The 25,019-nt window shown below is 44.5% G+C and overlaps 1 protein-coding gene across 1 annotated transcript in view; it reads left to right on the top strand.

The window, feature by feature from the left end:
• The first annotated feature begins 1,185 nt into the window (after nucleotides 1-1,185).
• The window catches only part of LOC135221165 (anillin-like), a 286,604-nt gene continuing 262,770 nt past the window's right edge, over nucleotides 1,186-25,019 (top strand). The window contains exons 1-4 of the mRNA XM_064258989.1: nucleotides 1,186-1,301; nucleotides 13,045-13,147; nucleotides 14,103-14,794; nucleotides 14,992-15,024. Coding sequence (XP_064115059.1) covers nucleotides 1,281-1,301; nucleotides 13,045-13,147; nucleotides 14,103-14,794; nucleotides 14,992-15,024 — 849 coding nt within the window. The 5' untranslated portion in view covers nucleotides 1,186-1,280. The remainder of the gene's footprint in view (nucleotides 1,302-13,044; nucleotides 13,148-14,102; nucleotides 14,795-14,991; nucleotides 15,025-25,019) is intronic.

The following is a 25,019-nucleotide window of genomic DNA, read 5'->3' as shown; positions in this document are numbered from 1 at the left end:
CAGAACGAAAACATTTATGTGGCCGTAAGTATATTAGATATATATATATATATCTATATATATCATATATAATATACATATATCAGTCTATTTCCTTACCCATCTCTTTTTCTTTCTCGAGTGCATTAAAATAGCCAAGTAGAATACAGAGGCCACTGCACCAACAAGCATTCTGACTACTACAGCTGAGCTCTTCTGGACAGGAAACATTGTTTGCAAACAGTTTGGAACAGTGTTTCTTAGGGTGGGCAGACCTTAACACCAGAACGTTGACACCAATACTATTTATTATAATTAATGGATTTGAAATTTGTGACAGTAAATTTTTTTTTTAATGAAAATCGTAATGTGATGAAGTTATAATGGAAAAGTTATCCTCATGTAATTTGTACTATAGATGTTGAAGTGAGACAAATTTTCAATAACCAACTACGGTTGGTTGGGTTAGAATTAAGTTCGCCATGTAAGGTGTTGGAGGACTTGTGTTGGCCTTTTGACTCGGTATTACAAACCGGGTCCAGTGGCGTATAGCAAGCGCAATTTTCAACATACATTGGTATAACCACTTCCTAATAATAGTAAGTAGTATACATTACAGAAAATATGTAGTGCGACGCTTGAACATATGTAAAGAATAAAACTAAATAGAGATATTACATGTAAAGTCCTTTACGATCTTGAGAGAGAGAGAGAGAGACGGAATTGCCCGTAAGGCCTTATAACTTTGCTTATACTTACAGTAGGTGCCAGTCAGGTTTTATCGGAAGTTATCGCTTCACTATGATTAGTTTATGAACATTCATCTATGATAAGCTTAACAATGAGTTTCGCTTGATTTTGTGCTTACATTATTTTTTCATATGTATTTACGGCGTTTTTTAATGAATGCAGTAGTTATATATTTTTCCATAGCAAAATGTGTCTCGTTAGTCTTTACACAATTTCAATTTGGAGGTATTTTGACGCTCAGAATCAAGTGCCACGTTTATGAAATTTTTCAACTTTAACAAATGATTAAACTTTATTTTTCATATATGTCTCGACTAATCTATTTAGAAGTAATATAACATTATTTTGGATACATTATGGTATCTTTTCTTGAATTAAAATGCATTACAGTGTTACTGAAATTTAGATATGGCATCGAAGTTCTTGTTGATATGTGACGTCATGGCAGCTTTGCGCCTGCGCAGTTTATGAAGACGGTCAGTCGTTGAAGTTCAAATTCTCTCGTGCACTCCTGTACAAGTGTCATTAGGAAACCACATCAACAAGGAAGAATGACAGATCCTTTCGTGCAGGTAATACAGCTGATGAAATTCTGTGTTGTGGGGTAGATGAGGAAACAAAGCATCGTTGTTCATAAAATGAGTAAAATCTAAATCACTTCCAGACCAGCCGATTGCATTAGCTACGTGCTACCTATCCAACCCATTTAGTTAGACATCTTCATTACCTAGGTACTACCTAGGTATCTGCCAGAGACACCGTTGGGAATCCTTATTAGGTTAGGAAAACGGCAACTGCCATAGTAGGTCGCCGCTGAATAGTTATATAGTAGATTTACCCAGGGCTTGGCTATTGTTAGACAGTATCATAGGTACCGTCTTCTGGTGTGTTCTCGTAACTTTGGTTGTATGGGCTCCTCTATTTGATACGTGAGACGATACCTAAGAGTGGTACACAACAACCTAGTACAAGGCTACAGATCCATTTACTAGGCTAGCTAGGAAGGCTAGTAGGCTATTTTGCTTGGCTATAAGCCAGAATTACTTAGTCTTCATTCTAGAATAAGCAGCAGTGAACTGTTAGGTATAGGCTGTCTGATTTCAAAAATAGGTTATAGGGTAAAACACTGCATGGCCTGGATCAACTCAACGACGATCATAGCATGCCCCCCTCTGAAAAAGTACTTATAACGTGTCCTGACACCGGAGATGGGCATCAGTCACGACTTGTTGGTGAGACACGGAGCTAAAGACCTCTACTTCCTTTCGATTAAGTATTTTCTCCAAAGTTAGAAATTAAGGCCAAATTTAAAGCTTTAAACAGAGGGTAGTGAATAGGGTGGCCAACGCAGTGCAAATCTCACCAAGACGCTTCAAAATTTTTACTTATGCTTAAATGTTTTAGAAGATTGATGCCATCTCGATGTTTGCGGGGTCGCTTGTGTCAACAAACTATCCATTTCCTGTGATAAATCTGCACACTACTTGTACCCATAGACGCTGGGGCACTTTCATCACAACAATCGGAACACGGTCCCTAACCACGACGTTTTTAAGGAAACTCTGTTGGTAGAAGACGACGACGAAGCGTGCACTAGATAATTATTTAAATGATTAGTAAAACATCAATATTTTACATATTTTTGATGATTAATTTGAAAATATTCGTTATTGAACAAGTAACTCGATTCTGACTCAAATCTAAGTAATTATTTTTCGGAATTAGAACGTTCTTTTAAGTCCTGTATTATGATGTCACAACATCTTGACTTTTGTACCTATTGTAAACGAATTGCTCTACTCAACTTTCTTGCAGAACAGTTTACCAGTTATTCATGCAGATTCTTATCAGCTATTCATGTAATTGTTATAATCGTAATGTGCATATATATCTTTATTATTTACTTTTTGGATATTTGAAGATGTTTTACTGCTGGATTACCGTTGTAGTGTGACGCAATCGCTTTCGCTCCCTGGGCCTCTTGTCTGTTTTCGCACCATAAGAGATTAATGGGGCTGAATTTGCAATGACCAGAAAGTCGTTAAAAGAGGAAAGTTAGCATTGAGGGGCATATGTTTTGATTGAGAAAAATACAAATGTATACAATAGCTAGCTTGTAAAAAATACTTGATTACAAAAAACTTGATTGACAACTAAGCAGCATACCTACTACCTATGGGTTTCAGAAACAGTGTAAGTCTATTTTTTGGCAATGTTTCTGTAACGAATTTATAAGGGTATCGTGAATCACTAATCGTAAAGAATAACGACGCTTATCCTTATACCAAGAGACAAAAACTCCATCATCCATAAATGGATATGAACATGCGTAAAAAGCTCCACCTGCCCTCTCCCCCTACCTCCACCGCCACCCCTGTCCTTCTTCCTTCCTTCACCTTCCTTTCTCTCTCTCTGTTGCCAATTGGTATGTGTTCACTCTCCAAACTGGGTATAAGACTTACACAAAACGTGGAAATTGGTGAATTAGCCTATTATTGAAAGTATATATACATAAATATTAAAGCAATTTTATCATTATAGCATTACTATGACAACTAGAATTCATGGAAACAGTTTATGATAATGCATCTGCGTATGTGTAAAGCTCCACTAATGTGGCAACGATGATTTTGCCATCCTTAGCATGCAAACACTAAAGGTTACATTTATTTCTGGCATACAGTTATTAAAAAAATCAAAATACTAACATAGACTTAAATCAATGAAAAGTGCTAGCGAAAAAAAAAATAATAATAATAATCCACTAATCGTCATCTTCTCCGCGATGGTTTTCGGCAGCCAGATGTACGACAAGGTTAGAAACATTGGATTGTATCTACTTTAGAAATATCTGTAATTTTCGGAGTAATTTGGTTGCAAAAAAGGGATAATAGACATGAATTAAATAAACATTTTGAAGTAACAAAGTAAAGTTAAACTAAATAATGAGTAAAGTAAACAATTAAGGGAATAAAGCTTTGCATCTCTTAAACAGTGTCGTTGTCTGCTGCTCGTAACTGTGTTTGTGAAGTGAGCGCTTAGGAACCAGGAACAGCAATGTGGTTCAAGTGGAACTTGGAGTGGGTTAAGACCAATAATGTGTATAATTACAATCAAATAAGCACTGGAGTTTCAGTTGTTAGGATAAAACCACCGATTACAAGGTTAAAATGAATTCAGTTCAAACCATGACCCAGGGAATAACAAGTTTCTTACTTTCACTAATATAGGCAACAAAACATATTTTATGAAGAGCTCACATGCTTATTTTAGTTCGTATGCGGCTTTCATATATCACATTTTGTTGACGAAACTTCAATCTTTTGAATGATATGCTTAAAGTTGTAATTGTATTCTTGTTTCACCAATTATATATAGAGTGAATAAGGCCTGGCCAGCGCGATGAATATGGATCGTCCGCGGTTGTTTACCCTAGTAGTACACAGCAACGTAGTACAAGGCTACAGATCGATTTACTAGGCTAGCTAGGTAGTAAGCTATTTTGCTTGGCTACAAGTCAGAATTACTTAGGTAGTCTTCATTTTAGAATAAGCAGCAGTGAACTGTTAGGTATAGGCTGTCTGATTTCGAAAATAGGCTTTAAGCAGCAGTTAAATGTTACATAGAGTAAAACACTGCTGTGCGACCACCTGTATGGTAGCGCGATCACTTTCCCAAAAAATAACTAGCACTTCTAGAACCCTAGTTAGACATCAGTCACAAGCCAATGTCCATGGAAGCAACACCTCAAGACCTTTACTTTCCTCTCGAAGTAAAAGTTTTCTCCCAAGAAAGAAATTAGGGGAAACAACCGCCTTGGATCCGTCGTACTCAGGTGGATCAGCCTTATTCACTCAATGTTTAATTTGTGAAACAAGAACACAATTACATCTTTAAGCATACCATTCAAAACATTGAAGTTTTGTCAACATAATGTGATATATGAAAGTGCCATATGAACTAAAGTAAATATGTGAGGTCTTTGTAAAATATGTTTTCAAGGCAGTTTTTAAATCCAATGTGACTTCATCCGCCTCTGGTCCCTTTCGATACCGGGACTGATCCAATGTCCTTCTCAACCTTCCCAGTGCTTTTTCGTTAAAGTACTTTTTCGGAGGGTGTTTTCCCTACCTATTGGCAACACTGATAAAAAAAGATAGGAGAGTGTGAACAACACTGTAGCTACTGTTCACAGTTTCATCCTTCATAAGTTAACGTCCAGGACGGCATCATCTTCCAGAAAATGCCAGTTTCATCCATATTGAACTCCTGTTCTGGGCAATATCCATTCTCCTGGATTTTTTTCATGAAGGCCTCTGGATATTTCGCTGCCACATCTTTATCTGCAGAGGCAGCTTCCCCATGTAGGGAAACAGACTTTACGTGGAACCTTTTCTGAAACCTGTGGAACCATCCCTTGCTCACCTGAAATCCTTGGGGAGCTGAGGGCGGTCCCAGTTGTGGCTCCTCTTCTTCTTCCTCTGCAGGAGCTGGTTCTTCAAAGCGCAAAAATTTCCAATTCCCCTTCTTCATCGCCTTCCGGTGCCTCTGCATCTTCGGCTTCCTTTTCCTCACCCCTTTGTGAAGCAGTAGCAGTTGATAGCTGCTGGTAGAGCTGTCGTGCTTTTTGGTGTATGATCGTGGAGTCAAGGGGCACGTTCTTCTTCTTGCAGTCCTTTATCCAGAACGCGAGTGCAGATTCCATTTTCACGGTGGTTTTGTCTCTCACTGTGGACACAGCCTTTGCGGTGCCATAGTACGTCATACTTACACTTTTTCTTATTTCATTTTCTTTTTTCTTTATGAATCTCACTGTGCTCTCGTTCGCTTTGAAATGGCGGCCAACTGCGGCATATTTTGTCCTCCTTCAACATATCAAGAAGTTTCACCTTCTCGTCGAGCGACATTACAGTCTTCTTTCTTTTAGCTTCTTTGCCAGAAGCCTTAGAAGGAGCAGGGCACCATTTAGGGGCGATTTTTTGCACAATGCACACATATTTGCTGATACATACTCAAGAGCTTAGCGTTTACGTCACATGTGCCCGTAACTTTTTGCGCAGTGAGGCTGCTTGGTTACTAGATGAGCGATACCCGCAATTCCATCTTCATGAGATGGGGTCAGAGTTCAACCAATCAATGCCAAGTGTACAGCCAATGAGCAACAAGGAAAATGATTACTGTTCCTGGATTGGCTTCTGTGCAGACAGCAGCCAATAGCGTGTTGAGTATAATTTCGTTTGGGTACTGCTCTAAGAAGGTGTCACAGCGTCTTAAGATTTGTTTATCTGCGGAAAGTTGGCTTGGGTAAGGCATCTTTTAAGAAAACCCAATTTTGTGACTGACACTGCTGCGTTTACATGAAAGTATTACAGAACTGTAATATTTGAAGATTGATAAAGCTTTTTTTCATCATAAAAATGTATTTTGTCACGAAAATATACTTAGTATGTATGCATGAAAAATACATGTATGTACTGCCTGCTGCAGACAGAAAGATACATACCCTGCTACATATATGTAATCCCATTGTCTTACGCATTTTAGATATGGTCTGCATACTTTCAGTATCATCCTAAAACACTTTATGTACATACATATCATATTTAGAAATCATCTTAAAACATTTCATAAAATGTACAGTCTGCACAATGCGTACCCAATTGACCCAATACGTGCGTACGTAAGTTCAATGGTCTCGCATGTGCATTTATTGCCTGTGCGGTATACACTGCTACGGACTAAGATTTATTCTTTAAAATGGCCTCTAAACGTTCTGCTTCTTCTAAGGCTTCTGGCAAAGAACCTAAGCGTCAGAGGCCCTTGCAATTAATGAGTGCTGAGGAGAAAATAGACGTGATAGTCATGTCAAGAGAGGGCAGAAATCATGGAGAAGTAACAGCCCATTACTGCATGACTGAAAGTGCAGTCACCTGCATTGCGATTGAATATATGCAGGGCAAAATACTTGTGGAGGCCATTCTTGGACAAGAACTCACCTCCCTCTAGTAATGCTATCCCATCAACAGACCAGGCCTTTGAGAAATTTCGTGGTCTCTACAATTTGATCGGATGTCAGGGAGGTATAGACAACAGTCATGGCATGGGATAGAAATAAATAAAGGGCCACAACTTTCATCAATACTACTATAAATGAAATAGTGAAGCCCTATCTTGACTTGTTTGTACAATTACCTCGAGATGGTGGTACCTCCTGAAATCCCTGACACCGATTGTGCAGGGGCTGCTGAGTCATCTAGCGAGAGGGACCATGCCAGTAACTCACAGCCCGACCACCACGACAACTGCGACTGTGTCCACGCCTGGCTACGCTCCTTCGCCTCACCTGGTGTACACCCAGCACGTAGCCATGGTTACCCCGACAGCTGCTGTGCAGGCGCCGCCGCCTGGGTTTGCCGCTCTTGCTCCAGCCCCTGACTTCCAGTGTCCCAAGAGCTCTCCCCTGGACCTGCCTCCAGTACAGAGGATGCCGCTGCTTCCTGCCCCGCCTCCTGTTCCTGACCTGCCTGCCGCTCCAGTTCGAGTTCCTGCCGCCGTTGTTCCTGCCCATGGTGTTGCTGCTCCCACCCCAGGTCCTTCCGGAGAGGTACAGTCGGCCCCTGTTGCTTTGGCAACTGCCCCGGCTCCGTCCTGGATGGAAGACCTGACAGTGGTCCTGAGGAAGCTGATGAAGAAGAGGAGGAAGATGTCGTTGTCGTCTTTATCGTCGTCTTCGTCATCGTCTGCCGCTGCTTCCCCTTCATCTTCTAAGGCCCCACAGCCGAAGAAGAAGGAGGTTGCCTCCTCCCCCCCAAAAGAAGGCTCGCCCTGAGACTTCTTAGGGTCCGTCCCACTCCGTTGGGACTTCTGCTGGTCTTCGTGTTCCTTTGGGAACGGAGCCCGTTTCCCCCTTCTCTTTCCGCAAGGAAGAAGACAGGGACCGGAGGAGCGCCGGCTAACACCGGTACCTCCTTGCCTCTAACACCTGTACCTCCTTGCCTGGCGCCAGAGGTTCTGCCTCGGCGCCGGGTACCGTCTCGGCCCTCTTGCTCGCGAGAGTACTGAGTGTGATTCACCTGTGGGTGACCGTGCAGCCAAGACCCAGGCATCCGAGTCTGCTCAACGCCAGGATCCAGGCACGGAGTGGAAGACTGGTGGAAGTCGTCCAGGCGACTCCCACCAGACTGGCAATTGCTCTCGTGGCGATCTGCCGGTACCCAGGGTTGACTTAGCGGTCCCAGACCGGTTGCGGGCTAAGGCGAGGAAGCGGTCCCCTTGGTTGCCTGGACCAGCCTCGGCTGTTCCAAGCGGGGTGATGCGCCGTGAGGACAGGCCTCGCTCCCACCGCGACAACGCACTGCCGGTCCCCTGACCACGGCTCCTACTGGGACCGGGCAGAGAGGGGGACCAGCAGCAGCTCTCCTGACGCTCGGGACCGTCGCCGCTGTTCTCGGTCCAGCCACTCTCCCCGGGAGAACCGCTCGACCAGGCCTGCAGCTCGATCGCCACCGCGGGTTGGCGATCGCCTGCAGCCCCCCGAGCACACCGGTTCTGCCGGTGGGCGAGGGGGGAGCGTCAGGTCTACCTCTCCTATCCCTTCAACTTCCTCGGGCTACACCGGGAAGAGCGAGGCGACCAGGAGTGATTGCGAGGGGCATGATCCCTCCATGACGCCCTACGAACCTGGCACGGTCCTTGGACCAACCAGATCGTACGCGCAAGTAGCAAGAGGAGACCATGAGGGGTCTGTTGCGGTTTACTCCTCTGGAAGGAGGAGGGTCTCGGGAGGCGTTCTCGCTGGAGGGGCTTGACGGCTCATCACCGCAGGATGCGGTCACTCCTGAGATCCAGAGGTCATTCGCAGAGGTTATTGCGCTGATCCGTCAGCACAAAGACCTCAGGGAAGGATCGCTGCTCCCACCCTCCGAGCCTACATCGGGTTTGGAGTCGTTCTAGGGACCCAAAAAGGAACCTAGGACGACTGTGGGTCTGCTGCGATTAACCTTGGCCGACAGTGTGCTTAGCCAAGTGGACGCTCTCATTTCCGGACAGGAGGGTTCGCTTCAGTCCGGCAGGTTGACCAAGGTCCTTCCCCCACCTCTACCACGACAGAGGCGCTTCTACGTGCCTTCGGAGGACCCTCTGCCGCCCAAACAGGTTAACCCGGAATTAGCTAGGCTAACTCCGGGGGTGTCTCTGCAGCAGCTCCTGTCGGAGAACCTCTGGTTCTCGCAGCAAGAGGCACTTGCCTTGGAATCTAACACTATGGCAGCATTCCAAGCAGTCTCATGGGTAGACCTGTGGTCCCTCACCGTGTCTAAAGCTGCGGCCTCCTCGGGAAACATCACTCCTGAAGGGGACCCGGCTTTCGTAAGACTGTGCCAGTCTGGAGGTAGGGCCATCTCCTACCTGGCCCACCAGATGGCTAACCTGTGGGCCAACCTGGTGCTGAGGCATAGGGACGCTGTCCTCACCCGAGTCCCCAGGGCGGCTGGGCGAGAGGCGGCCTTGGGTCTTCGCAACGGACTGGTGCGGAGTTCCTCCTATCTCTTCCCCAGAGAGATGGTGAACGCTGCTGTGGAACAATGGCGCACTGACGAAAGTGACCGTTTAGTCCACCAGGCAGTCTCGAAGGTGGCTGGGCAGCCTCGAACGACTGCAGCTAAGCCCAAGAGTTTAGCTAGCGCTTCCTCTGCGGCTAAGACGATTGCCTCGTCGAAGCCGAGAGGAAAGACTCTGCCTTCGACTTCTTCGGTAAGGAGTGACCGTAACCAGCCCTCCTCCCAGGCCTCCTTCTCTCGAGGAGGAACTGGGAAGAAGTCGAAGAGAGGAGGGAAACGCTAGGGACGGCGTTCCCCCTCACCTGCTGCCGGAGGTGGGGGGGTGCCTGGCGAGCCATTGGGCAACATGGCAGCGCTTCAGGAGCGGAGACCTGGATAGTGAATGTCCTTAGGGAGGGATATTTACTACCCTTCGAGTCTCGGCCACCCCTACCTCCAACCTGGTCTATCAGCAGACGTACGTTCCTGGTTCGGCCAAGGACGTGACGCTTCGGCAGGAAGTAGAAGCCATGCTGAGCAAATGAGCTGTGAAGATCATATTGGATCAGTCGCTGGGCTTCTACAGTCGACTTTTCCTGGTGGAAAAGTCCTCGGGGGGGCTGGCGCCCGGTGATAGATCTCTCTCCCTTGAACCGATTCATAAACCAGACTCAGTTCACGATGGAAACGGCACGGTCAGTGCTTGATTCCATCAGGGAGAACGACTTGAAGCTTTCTGTGGATTTGAAGGACGCGTATTTCCAGATACCCGTCCATCAATCCTCCAGGAAGTACCTCCGCTTCATCCTCGACGGGACGGCGTACCAATTCAGGGCACTTTGTTTTGGTGTCTCAACCGCCCCACAGGTGTTCACGTGAGTGTTCACTCAGGTGTCGGCTTGGGCCCACTCGGTAGGGATGCGTCTTCTGAGGTATCTCGGCGATTGGTTGGTCCTGGCGAGCTCCCGCTCACAGTTGCTACAGGACAGGGATCGACTCCTCGAATTCTGCTGCGATCTGGGGATCGTAGTGAATTACAAGAAGTCAGATCTCGAGCCCAAGCAGAGGATGAAGTACCTGGGCATGCTGATCGACACTGTAGCAGGGCGAGTCTTCCCTGCAGATTCGTGGATCAGCAGGTTCAGGGAGGCAGCAGTACAGTTCCTGTCCCAACAGGAACAGCCAGCTCAGCAGTGGCAGGTCGTGATCGGTCACCTGTCGTCTCTCGAGAAGCTAGTCCCTCACGGGCGTCTTCACCTGCGGTCTCTTCAGTGGAGACTAAAGGAGTGTTGGTCACAGGCAAGAGGTGAGGCAGGACCTAACCTGGTGGCTGGACGACGGGAACCTCGTAAGAGGAGTACCTCTTCGCAACACACACACACACCCGCACGGAGATGTTGCTGTTCTCAGAGGCATCGACCGAGGGATGGGGCGCACACCAGGAGGAGTTGCTGGCTGCGGGTGTGTGGAACCATCACGACAGGCACCTTCACATCAACGTCCTGGAGCTCAAGGCGGCGTTCCTCGCTCTCCAAGAGTTCCAAGATCGTCTGGTGGGACACTCAGTGGTATTGATGAGCGACAACACCATGGTAGTGGCGTACGTCAACAAACGGGGGCCTAGTGTCCCGCCCGTTGCATCAGTTGACGTTGCAGGTGCACGAGTGGGCTGTGGCACACTCAGTAGAGCTGTCAGGCAAGAGGAATGTGGTAGCCGACAAGCTCAGCCGTCGGGATCAGGTGATAGGAACCGAGCGGTCCCTTCACCCAGACGTGGCAGAAAGGCTCTTCAACCTGTGGGGGCGTCCAGTCGTAGACCTGTTCGCCACCCGGCACAACAGAAAACTCCAGATTTTCTACTCGGTTGTGCTGGACCCATGGGCAGCTGCAGAGGACACACTTCAACACCTGTTGGACAATCTCTTCGTATATGCTTTTCCCCCCGCCCTGTCTGATTCGCAAGGTGATCGGCAGGGCGCTGATCACCCCGAATCTTCGGATGATCGTGGTGGCGCCCAAATGGCCACAAGCCGTTTGGTACCCGGACCTACTGGCTCTGCTCACCGAAGCACCGAAAGAGATTCCTCCCTGGCACAACCTCCTGTGCCAGCCACACATAGAATGGTACCACCGGTCGGTCGAGTCCGTGTCTTCACGGCTGGCTGTTATCCACCATCTCTTGCGAGCGAGAGGTTTTTCGTGCAGTGCAGCAACAGAGATGGCTGGTTACCTCAGACAGTCCTCTGCAGCTGTAAAACAGGGAAAGTGGTCCATCTTCTGTGGTTGGTGTCGTGGACGGGGTCTCTCTCCTCTCAGAGCCACTATTCAGCAGGTAGCGGATTTCCTCGTGTTCCTTCGCCGAGAGAAGCTCCTCTCTGTCTCTACAGTTAAAGGATACAGAGCTGCCTTATCCCTAGTCCTTAAACTGCGAGGAGTGGATATCTCCTCCTCCTTCGGGATCTCCCTCCTGATGAAGAGCTTCGAGAGGTCTTGCCCATCCAGGGAACTCAGGCCCCCGGGTAGGGATGTGACTCTCATCCTTAGGAGTTTGACTCAAAGACCCTTCGAGCCACTACGAGAGTCGTCTGACAGGGATCTGACCCTCAAGACCCTCTTCCTGCTGGCTCTGGCATCGGCAAAAAGAGTAGGGGAACTTCATGGTCTTTCCTTCGACGTCAAGCATTCCATGGGATGGGGATCCGTGACGTTCGATTTCGTCCCGAACTTCATAGCAAAGACTCAGAATCCTTTGGTCCCTGACGACCAGTTCGAGTCTTTCATGATCCCCTCCCTGAAGGACTTCACCGATAATGATGCAGATGAGATGCTGCTTTTTCCTGTGAGGGCGCTATGGTGCTACCTGAAGAGAACTCGACACCTTAGGCCTGAGTGTCGACGCCTCTTCGTTAGCACCGAGGTTACCAAGAAAGAAGTTTCCAAGAACACACTTTCTTTCTGGCTGCGTGAGGTGATCAGGAATGCGTACGACACGGATGGTAGTGACGACACCCTTACCCTTCGACCGAGAGCTCACGAAGTCAAGTATTGGTCCAACCCTTGCGTTCCGCAAGAACTTCTCCGTGGCGCAGGTTCTGAAGGCAGGGGTTTGGGCCAACCAGACCACCTTCATTTCCTTCTACCTTCGGGATATTACCCACAGGTCCTTGGACACTTTTTCCTTGGGACCCGTGGTGGCTGCTCAACAAGTTGTGTAGTCTACCCAGCACCCAAGCGGACAGAACAGCATCACATCCTTGTATGACTGGCTTCTCTTCCTCCTTCATTCTTCCTCCTCTACCTGTGGGCAGAGGGCTGCGGTCGTCACTACGCTGAACAGGAAGCAGATGGAGGTAAGCTACACGACTGAGCTCCATCCTATCCCTTTCAGTAGGGATAGGAGTAATTATCCACCACTCCCCAACAACTGAATTCTATTGCTGACTTCTGCATCCAGGTTTCCATTCTCACTCATAACAGAACCAAGATATTTGAAGGAGCTAACCCTCTTTGTCTTCTTGGCCCAATTTCACTGTTCCCTCCCATTCCCTCACATTGATATTAAGCATAAACAAATTAGAATGCTCTGTTCAGTTGTTTCTCATTTCCAAAAGTGGGCGGGATCAGTTAACCTACACCAAAACAAAAGAGTTGCTACTGTGAATTTCAAATTTTAGCTGCTGATAATAGAATCTGATGGCTCTGTAATTATGTAAAATTTAATTTTTTTTATTATAAATGTCATATTTTTAGGGTGATTACTAATGTAATTTTTTTTCAGAGGATGATGGCCAGAAGCCAGGCCCGTCGACAAAACAAAGAAAATGCTGGAGTGACAGAGGCAACTCGTTCCCGTTTGAAACAGATAAATTCCCTTTATGGTGGTGAGTTTGTTAATTCTCATTTTTTAAAAGGCTGCAGTCCTGTCTATAGTACTTTTATATTATTGTAAGACACACTGTCTTATTTTCAACAAAAACTTTTTATTCTGAAAATATTTTGGAGATTTCCTCAATGCTTAAGCCTGTTATATTAAGTGGTATTGTATTAAGGTCATGGAATAGAATAAATCCACTCACCCTGTTTCAAATAATTTAATTATAAATATCACTTTGGAGATAATATATATTGAAAAAGACAAAAGTAATTAAGGCAGTCCCCGGGTTACATCAGGTTCGGATTAAGTCGTTCCGGACTTGAGGCGCTTGCATCATGGCCCTATTAACCTGCTTTACAGCAGTGCTGTAACCTGTACTTACAGGTCCATTGGTATTTATTCCCATTATAATCACAATGATTTGGGTTAAGGCGATTTTCAGCTTACAGCACCCTGCTGGAAACAGAATCCCCGTCATAACCCGGGGACTGACTTAGTATTTCTGTTAGATGGCATTCACTAGGGAGAGTAAGCATCTTTGTCAGGACTGTTTACTTAGGTAACAGATTTAATACATTATACATGATGCTTTTGATGAAAAAGGTCAAAATAAAATTAATGTATTTATTTAACAATAATTCTATTTATTGAGAATGAGAAGGGGAGATTTATTAGACAATATTGAGGAAGATGGAGTGGTTGTGTTTTATCTGGGCTTATGACTAGCAGACCAAGTGCAATTCTTGCAGACCTGAATAAAATATGTTTAGTGAAAGTTCATTCATAATTTTCAAAAACAGTTATTGTTTAATTAGTGAGGAAATGTATACATTTTTGTTATATATCCCTAAGAATATAAAGTAGATTTTTCAGTAGCAATGGAAAATCATTCAAGAAATGTAGTGTGTTAGCTACTATTGCTATTTATAAGAAATAATAGTATTTTATTTTTCATGAAATAGAGGAAAACCAGCCACCACCTGGTTCTTTAAGGTCTAGTAATAGTGATCTTAAAGGCCATCAAGATATCAGCCCAAAGAAGATAGCAGCCTCACTGGTTAACGAGCCATTGTGTTCCCCATCAAAGTCTGAAGGAAACACTTCACCCTGTCGACCTCGTTTGAATGCCTTGGTGAGAAGAACACAGGAGCTGAATAATTGGGAGGATGACTATTCTTACAATTCCACTAGTCAAAAACTTCAGGTAGAAGTAGATGGTAGCAAAAGACTTTCTTCCCCTTCTCACAGAAAGCATGTTGAGACTGATATATTGCATGCAGCTAACCCAGAACTTGTAAATGGCTCACAGGGTCCCAAATCAGAGGAAGGCTCTCTGAACCCATCTGTGCTTAGTGTTCCCAGTCTAGAGTCGGTTATTGAAAGTACAAAGCCTAGCTATTACTTTGGTGAAGGGCCCTCAGTTGCTGGTATTAGCAATGGTTGTAGATCCCTGAGTACTACTAACACTGGAACGCCTCCTTACCTCCATTTTCCACCTTCTGCTTCTGCTTCCATCTCTTCATCCTCTTGCCATTCATTCAAGCCACCTTCCAAGTATGAAGAGCCCAAAAAGAGACTACCTGAGTCCAGAGCAAGGTGCCATATTTCACCAACCAAGACACTTGACTGGGACGAGAGCATAATAAGATCACTGGTAAGTGTATGTACTGTAATTTATGTGATAATTTGTTATGTAGGCAGACATTGTTGAACATTGCATGGCAATGCTTTTTAAGGACTTAACATTTAAGCAGTACTGATTGCATGCAATGCTTTGGTGTGGAGTAATTGGCATTTATCTACTAGTCAGTGCCATGTCTTACTTTCATATAAGAACTTTTTAAATTCCAGGAAGCAGTGAATGGTGACATACAGGAAAAGCTTGTGAGTAAAGAAATTCAATTGGACCTATCAATTCATTGCTTTTGGATTACGTTTAAATTTTAACGAACCATGAATGAGTTTGGATGTTTTAAATGAATCTTGCCTATCTATTATTTCCCGTGTTAGGAGGGAGGATGAGTGTTAAAAAAAAAAACACTATAGTTTGAACCGTCTATTCACACATCCATAGTGGGCGGTTTGAACGACTATAGTTTTCCATTCAGTTTTACTGTTATCAGCCTGTGTGGACGCATTGGAAAAACTGAGGTTCTGTTGAAGATTAGATAGTTTTATAAATTTGGTTTGGTTTTTCTTGTTTGTTATTATAGTGAACCCCGTATTCACAGGCTCACCTATTTGTTCATGGATTTCTCTCTGGAACATATACTCCTATTATTCACATAAAATTTGCCTATTCACAGTAGTTTTATATATATATATATTTTTTTAAATTAAATTAAATGCACTTTCTGTGATGAAACTATTTAAAAACCGGATATAAACATTTTTAGTGGGTCTTTCTTAAGTTTTAACTAACAAAATAGGCAGTATTGAACAATTTTATATGGGTTTCAACTATTCACAGATTCTAGCTATCTGTGGGGCGCTCTGGTACACATCCCCCACGAATATGTGGGGAACACTGTATGTATAGGATATGTCACCCAGTTTGTTATTATACAGGCTGTCATCCAAAGAGAAGAAACATAAGTCTTTTCGTGTCTAAGGTAAGAGGGTGCGATAACCACTTTTACTATTCAGTTTATGACAGTCACATGAATATGTTACATGTAGGAACAAGGATTGTTTTTTTTTAACTTGAGAAATGCGTCGAAAGGTACTCCTCATTTAACAACGTACTCTTTTTACAACAACTCAGAGTTACGACAACATGAAGAGAGAAAAACCCATACAGTGAAAATAAAAACATTGCCAATGGTGGCCAAGAGAAAGGCTATTCAGTGGCAATGATTTAGGCTAGCCTAGATTTTGAAAACCTTAAATTCTATGACTAAAACAATGAAAAAGGCTTTAATATACTTTGTAAAGAAAAGCTATACAGTTGAACCTCTTAAAGTCGACATTCTATGGTCTGGGAACTCTCCAGGTTGGCTTAATTCAGCTGCCATTAGTTTGTTGTGCATCCAAACGGGTGGTGCAAATTTGTTTATAACTTCAAGACAGCAAAAATTATGCCATATCTCCTTTGTTTTAGTGAGAATAATTCTTAGTAATGAAAAGAAAATGTGTGATGTCAAATATGTTTTTTATATTAACTTGAAAATAAATATATTTTTCTAGATATTCCACTTGCAAAGTCTCTACCAAGTCATACCTTTTAATCAAGACAATGAGACATTTAGCATGCACAGATTCCTTACTCTTAGTATGCTTGAAAAACTTAGCTGTAATACAGTTTGATAATTTTTTATAGAACTGTGTATTTACATACGTATTCGATATATCACCCATGAGATCAGATGATACTAGAGGTAAGAAGTACAAGCGTAAATCTTTATCAGTGCTAGAAAATGCTTATCCCCATAGCAAATAGTTTTATGTTCACTTTCCCCAAGAGATGGCATTGTTCTTTGTTTACGTTTTGACAGCGACATTTAAATGGCCCGTGATCGCTGAAATTCATTCATTATTTATTCCTACATGATATACAAACCCTCGGTCCTTTACATGAGGAATTACTTTCGGTGTAGCTGGAAATACGGCCGTTAAAGTCTTGAACAAGGTGGTTAGGCACTAACTACTGTGTGGCAGGCAGGTAGGCTCGCCTGCCCGGATGTAAACACCACTTTTCTTTCGGCCGTCTTCTGATGAAGACATGTTTTTGTGAGCTCTTGCTGACTAGCTGTTGATCATTTTCCCTGTGGGATCTTTCATTTTTTTTTTTTTTTTTTTTTAATAAATTTTATACACTTTTTATATTAATAATTGATTGAATGTAATAATTAATATGAAAACCCACCTTTGTGATAGCCTTGATAGCCACCTTTCTACTTTGTATTAAGGATCAGCGGCAAAGGTATGCCAACATCCTTATTATTACATACTTTTGCCCTTAAGGACAAGACATGTATTTAACATAAGAACGAGACATGTATTCATCCAAAATTTACGCTTACACTTTGGGAATTACTGAAGGAACTTTGGACGTTTGTCTTTTTTTTTTTTTTTTTTTTTTTTTTCTGATAATTTCTCTTCTTCATCCTTTCACTCGCTTCGGACAAAGGTAGAAGAGGGGGCGTGGTGGTGTTGGTGTTTGGGGGCTCTCTCATTTCGGAGGGCGGTGCCCTTGGATGTGAGAGGGGTATCCTTATTACTTTAAATAATATTTTTTTTATTTTACAGACTAACAGTGGAGATTGTGATTACAGCAGTATATGGTTGGATAGCTCTTCGTGTTGGTTATCCTAACCTTGAAATTGTACCTGTAACTCGTAGCATGCTGTGATATTGATCCTCGAGTGTGTGTACTGATCCCCTGCTGGAAATCATATTCATTCACTACTACTATCCTGGAGTTATGTCACTGGACGAAGCCTTTGCCACTGCCCTGTGATGATTAACTATTCCTGATGGTAGAAGTCTCGCAGAATTTGGAGAAATCGAAGAGGAAGAGAGTTTGTCAAGGGTCATCCTCCTCCTCTTCAATATCATCATATTTTCATTGGTCTTTACCCCTTCGACTCTTAAGGCTCCCTGCCATGGAAGGAGAAGGTAGTATCTCTCTCTCTCTCTCTCTCTCTCTCTCTCTCTCTCTCTCTCTCTCTCTCTCTCTCTCTCTCTCTCCAAAGGAAGTCTCGTCACGGGACTTCTAAGGGTCTGCCTCCTCAAACTGAGGAGGCGGTTGGGTCTTCCGCTGGCTCTCCCGTTCCTGAGGGAACGAAAACCGTCACACTGTCTCTAGGGCCTAGTGTGTTGGGAGCTGTAGAAACGAAAACTTCAGTTCACACTTCTGCTGATAGTCCTAGAGGTTCTGCCCGTTAGACTAGTTCCGTGTCAGGCACTCATTCACGAGTCCCTGAGTGCACGTAAATCTTCGGATTCGCATGCATCCAGAGTCAGTGATGCTGAGTCCGCTCACCGTCATGACTTGGGCACGGGTTGGAAGAAACGACAGAGTTGCTCAGGTGACTCGCGCCTTGCCAGTGATTGCTCGGTTCCCAGGGTTGACGTGAGTCCCTTTTCGGTCCACTTGAGAGGTTTCAGCCTCGACAAGGACTTGAATGAATCAGAGGACGGTATCGGCTCTCTCCAGTCAGGTGCACGCTCAGCCCCACCCAGACGACAGCCATGTTTGCGCAACCGACCAGTCTTGGTGGTGGCAGACGCTTCACCTGCCATACGAGAGTTTCATAACCCTCCTCGGGAAAGCGTTCCCTCCAGACAACGACACTTTCCTAGATGAGCGGAGCAACTTTTCGCCTGCAGTACGAGAGTTTCGTAACCCTCCTCGGGAAAGCGTTTTCTCCAGACGGTAACACTTTCCTAGACTCGCAGAGTGGCCATCATGGAAGGTTGATGGCTGCCCGTGACTCTCTTCTCCTGCTAGTTCCGCTAGCAAGGCAAGTGAGATCGTCCAGTCTTCCTCCCCCATTCTCTCTCTTCCTATGGCTATGCCGGGAAGGTGGTGGTGAATGAGAGGGATCCTGCAAAATGCTCTCTGTAGGATTCAGCGTTGGGGGACTGCGTTCCTGGAGGGACCTTTGGGTCCTACCGGACGTACATCTATGTCATTGAGGAAGGATCTTATTTGCCAGTTCCTCCTCGATTTCTACGGGAATCGAGGTGGGCCACCACCCGATGATTGTCTGACGAAATTCAGGGGGTTTCACTGAGCGCTTAAAATTCTTCAGAATTTCTATCGCTGTCCGAGTGCTTTGGTCTTCTACGATCTGTCAACACTTGGGTGAAACCAGAAATCTCGCTGAATGCTCGAATTCCTTGGAATTTCTGGCACTCTCAGAGTGTTTTGATTTTCCTGTAATTTCCAAACATTTTCGAGAGACATATGCCAGGTAATTTTTATTACAAAAGTCGGGAGTCTCACTAAGCCATTCCTTGACATTTCTAGCATTTGATGGGTGACTTGGTTTTCTGAGATTTCCAAACACTCGGGCAACGGGTATTCCTGATGATATTGCCCGTGGAATTGCTGCTGCTCCGTCAGGTCCTCCTTCCTAGGTCTCGCTGGGGCCTGCTGCTTCGGCAGCCGCCGCAGCCCCATCCTGGATGGGAGAACTGTCTGCCATCTTGAGGAAGTTGGCGAAGAAGTCCAAGAAGAAGAGGAAAGCGTCGTCGTCATCTTCTGCCGCCTTCTCCACTTCTCCTTCCAAGGCTCCCCAGCCGAAGAAGAAGAAGAAGAAAGTCAAGTCTTGCACAGAGACTTCTAAGGGTCTATCTCATCGTCCTGGTGAGACAAGCGGGCCTTCTGCTGGTCCTCCCGTTTCTTTGGGAACTGGAACAGTCTCTCCTTCCCCAGGGAAGAGAAAGACAGGGACCGTAGAGGTACCAGCCACTGCTGCTACCTCTGCTCCTGGCTCTAGAAGTTACCTCTGGACCAGGAACCATCTCGGTTACTTGCCAGTGAGCATCACCGAGTGTATGGTTTCCTGCTGGTGACCGTGCAGCCAGAGTCCAGGCGGCTGAGTACACCCACCGCCAAGACCTAGGCAGAGGGTGGAAGGATGGTAAGAATTGCCCAGGTGACTCTCGCCAGACCAGCAATCACTTGCGCACTGATCGCCTGGTACCCAGGGTAGACGTGACGGTCCCATCTGACCGTACACGAGGCAAGACTGGGAGGAGGTCCCCCAGCTCCCGGGAACAGCTTCGGCTGCTTCTGGGACTGTGACGCGTCATGAGGATGGTGCTCGGTCTCACCACATTGGTGGACACTACCAGTCACCCGACCGTCAATCACACCAGTGTGATCAGACGGTCCACGCGGCTGGTAGCAGCTCCCCTGATACAAGGGACCAGCGTTACCATCCTCGGTCCAGTGCTTCTCCGCAGGGAGATCGTTGGTCCAGGCCTGCAGACCGGTCGTCACCGCGGGTTGATGAATGCCTGCAGCCCTCTCCTTCCACTGGTTCTGCCGGTAGACAGAGCGGGAGCATCAGGTCTGCCTCACCCGTCCCTTCAACCTCCTCGGCAAGATACGCCAGGAGGAGCGAGGCAACCAAGGGGTATTGGGAGGAGTGCGCTTCTCTCAGTCCAGCAACAAGAGCCTATGTGCCTGGTTCAGTCTTAGGGCTGGACAGGTCGTATGCTCAAGTGATTAGCGGAGATCAAGGGGGTACTGGCGAGGTTCTTCCTGCTGAAGGAAGATTGTCTCAGGAGGGGCTCAGCCTGGATACCTCAGTACGCGGTCAACTCCGTGATAACAGTCAATCCTCCTTTCTTTTTTCCCTTTACTTCTTGGTTATACCAGAATGAACCAGGAAATAAGAGGAATTCGGAGGAGTCTACTCCTTGGAATTCGAACCTGAGAGACTTTGGTTCAATCCTAGGATCTTACCGAACATATGTCAATCCATTGAGGATGGATAGCACCGAGAGGTTTGAATGCCTCTCCAGTGCTACTGTTTTGGGAGCATCCACTTCGGCTTGAACTAGTCGTCTTCGGTATCCTGTTATCACCGTAGAAGTCTCCCTTCGGGAAAACCTCACCTTCACTCTCTTCATTAGAGAATGAAGGAGGTCTGCTTCCAGTCCTTATTCTTGTTCCTTGAATGAAGAAGAATTAGGCTGGAGTGCGATGTACAGGAACCTATAAATAGACTACGTATATTTCTCTTGTGACATGCTTCTGTTATCAGTTGCATTGTCTGAGTAGCAGGCACATAACTGTAAGTTAACTCTCCTGGTATGTGACCGAGACGAATAGTATATTCTCTTAATTGACCTACAACTTGGGACGGCCTTTCAGGCCTCCCAAGAGTTACTGGTTTTGATTTTGAGATAACTAGTGGTATTGTTTACTAACAGCACCACAGCATTTGCATTATCACCGAATAGGAGGGTTTTCTTCCCTCCCATTTCGGTTAAAATGCAAATGCTCGAGCATATCTTTTTGCGCTCAATGATTCTAGCCGAACGCATTCCTTCATGGAATGGAATACCAGGCAACTCAGGATGACGACAAGTTGAGCAAGAGCGAGGGGTGTATGGCACTACCTCCGTCAGTACTACTTGCTCTCTGAGATATTTCGGTTTGGTATTGTTTCTCCTCTGCCGAGGATTGACTACCGATTCGAATCTCTGCCCGGCAGTCACAGACTTAGGTCTCTGGTTGGCTGGAATTCTCGCATACGTGTATGTCCATCTCTCCTGCATTGCATTTTACTATTGCGAGAATTTTCAGACAGATATATCTCACTAGACTCGTTATCATCTTTCTGTTTACCTCACGGTAACAGAAGTCTGTAGGCTAGTCTTCCGCTTCATCGCACCTGCCACTGCAATAACGCAGAATGATATTCTTCAGGCAATCTGAGTTTGTCTTCTAATATACATTTTGTAATTCGTAAGGTGTGCAATTATTCTTTGTTCACCATGAATTGTAAATGAATAACGGAAGACTTTGCCTGTTCCCTGCCCTGCCAGCTCTGCTTCCAAAGTACGGTAAATAGAAATGTCCTCCCTGATCCAACCCATGAGAAGCGGTTCTTCAGGCAGTACAATCCCTGTGTTTTCATTTCTGAAAGATGCTCTGCTTTCATTGCAAACTCCAACTTTCTCATGGAGCAACAATGAAATAGCAGTTTAGCTTTTCAGTCCTCTGTAAAACAACAGGGATTAAAGCCATCTTCAGTGGTAGGTATCATCGACAGGACTTTTCCTATGATCTGAAGCTTGAGTTTACTTCTCTCGATTCAACTGTGAAGACAAAGGTCCGCATTCACCATAGACATTCACTAGTAATATAGTATTGTATCTCCTTAGTTGAGATTCAACTACTGATGAGAAACTTCTGTCTTGCCATCACAGGGACCTCAGTCTCTAGAAGGCAGTTGACCATCGTCTGATGTGCGCATGCCTTGAGAGAAACATCATCTTGTCTCGGCGAACAAGATTGACAATTTATATGGTTGTTATCAGCATAACCCTTTAAAAAGGCGGGGGTCATGTTGTGACTACGTCTCAGATGCGTGGCAGCGTAGCAAGTGCTGTCAGTCGGCATCTGTAGAAGAGTCCAAGTCCGTCATGAGCTACGCTGTGGACTTTGTATTGGTTGATCCATTACTTTGTCCTATTGGCGTGTTGCTGTACCCATAAAGGATCGACACCCATCATGGAGTGTCAGTGTCTTTATCAGCTGCAGACTGCCATTGCAGAAGTGTCTGATGACACGTCTTTCTCCGAGTCTTACAAGACTGTGAGAGACTTCGCTGCAGTTGGATAGTCCAGTGGATGGTACATTTCATCACTCCGAAGAATATGTTGAACAGGAAGGGAGATGAGGTCTCATTGCGACCATATTTATATCTTTCTTCCTTCGAGCCTGCCCAGAGGTCCTTGACAGGTCCTTGGAACCTCCTTTCTTTGGCCCAGTGGTGGATGCTTGCAGGTTGTGTGTTTACCTGGCTCCTTTAAGAGGACAAGTTGCATCTCGCCTATGGTGTGCAGTTCTAAAGGTAAGAAGGATGCGAGAGTGACTGGCCTCTCCATCTTCCCCACCTTGTCCTTCCAGTCCTCTTCCTTAGGGTTGAGAATAGGACTCGAACTTACGCTGGCTGGTCAGGCGATTGATACAGTAACCTTACACATAGAGCTTCCTTTCTGTTTCTTATCAGAATTATATAGGCAATCCCACTCCTTCCTCTAGCAAGGGGAGGAAGGAGACTGGCAATAATGCAAACCCTTCCCAGAACTTTGCATTAATGCCTCTGACTCTAATATTCTTCCTAGGCCATTTTTGGATGAGTTATGATTCCTCACTCATTTTAAAAAGGCCCAGAAGTCTGACTCTTGATCAAGCATCTCCTATACTCCAATCAAGTTGTCAGAGGCAGGGCACTCCTCCTCGCTCTTACGACCGGGAGGAATAGCCCAGGTGTGCAGAACTCCAGTCAGTTTTAGAGGCTCACTCATATTCCTCCCACCAATCAGTGAGTCTTCCTCATGTAAAGGACTGAGGGTTTGTATATCGTGTAGGAACAAATCACAATTTTTGAAAGTAAATTGTATTTTTCCTAACTATACAAATTTGAGGTCCTTTACATTTATGCCCACCTCATGCCACCCTCAATCTGAACCGGGGCCAAAGGCAAATTGGATTGTTTACATCTGGGCAGGCAGGCCTACCCGCCTGCCACACGATAGTTAAGTATTGCCTAACCACCTTGTTCAAGAATGTAATGGCCGTAATTCCAGCTACGCTGAAAGTAATTCCTTGTGTAAAGGACCTCAGGTTTGTATAGTTAGGAAAAATACAATTTACATAAAAAAAATTGTGATTTTTTCTATCTCACTACCCTCTGCAATAAAAATAAATGACGAAGAAACTCAGTGATAATTATGAAATACCAATTTTAGAATATGAAAGTCACTGCTAAATAATGTGCAGATTCTGAGAAGAGTTGAGCACTGTATTGACTTACTAGTAGGCTAACTTGGGAATGTAGGCTAAATTTCTTAAAGTACACTATATTAAAGAAAATTATACATTATGAAGTTATAAAATGTATGAAGTTATAAAATGATGAAGTTAAAATATATGAGAAATAAAATTATAAAAAGTATTGTCAGAACTTTGCCAAGTAGTAGGATATGTCAGAAACTAGTTCTGTGTATAATATGTGACTGAAAATTAATGATATTAGTTAAAATAAAGAGAATAACACTTAACGAATTCGTTTAACGTGGTCACTGGAACGGAACCCTGTCGTTAAATTAGGAGTAGCTGTCTTGACAAAAAAAAATGCTACTCCTCAGAATCTAATGCATAACTTTACCAATGCCTTTGTAATAACTTCATACGTGTATCAACTTAACATTTTTTCCCTCTTGCTTTATTTTGTTATAAACCAATAAACCATCAAAGTTAATTCTATTGCGCGACATGGCATTTTACCCGATGGGTAGGTAGTGCAGTAGTACCACAGGTAGTGGTTATGTCTGTTGTTACTTATGGGTGGGGAGGGAATTGGGCTGGCTTGCTGTTGGACCCAGTAGAGAAAAGTGTTTTTACTTACTACCCCTTATTATGTTGTGATGTTTTAGCCTATTTTTGACTAGTAACCTTACAACTTCTTATACTGTTTATCGGATAGTGTAATGATAATGAAAATTACTTTCTATTTTCAAATCCAGTATATAGCATTTTTTTTTCTCTTATCTCAAAAAATGAATGATTTTCCTAGTTGCTAAATTAACATTTAATGAATATGATTTTCGTTAACAAAAGCGGTTTTGTCAGTCACCGCTAGTTGGCATTTTCCTATGCCCATTTGGTGAGGAAAATGGTAAGAACCAACATTTGAACAAAAGAAGTTTATTGAAAATATTATGAAATAGGCATTCATGTACAACCTGAAAATCCTGCTGAGGTTTTTAATTCTAGGCTAACTCTTGAAGTGTCATTGTTGTCAATAGTTAACTGCTGTCACAACTATCAACACTAAACAAAACATTGTAATAATGGTAAAAATTGTAGGTTATTCAAGTGAATCACTAGTGATATAACTCTTGATATTGTAAACAAAACTGTAATTACAGCATTTACTGTGGATAATTACCATAATGAAATGTTAGGATGAGCAGTTCTCACTTTGTCACAGGTGTACAATCTCTATCCATAATTCTTAAAACTGAAAAGCTTTATAAACCTAAATATATGCATTGTCATCGTATGCCATTTGCATTTAAAATTGTTTACATTTGAAAATCTCAGGTGATTGGGTACCTAATATCGATGTCCTCATTGCCATTACTTGGCTGGTAGAAGATATTTAATTTAAAGATACTTTTTTTTG

The sequence above is a fragment of the Macrobrachium nipponense genome, chromosome 2, assembly GCF_015104395.2.
Source record: "Macrobrachium nipponense isolate FS-2020 chromosome 2, ASM1510439v2, whole genome shotgun sequence".
NCBI classification, from domain to species: Eukaryota; Metazoa; Arthropoda; class Malacostraca; order Decapoda; family Palaemonidae; genus Macrobrachium; species Macrobrachium nipponense.
Note: the sequence above shows the minus strand (reverse complement) of the source record. Positions and strands in the feature narration are given on the sequence as shown.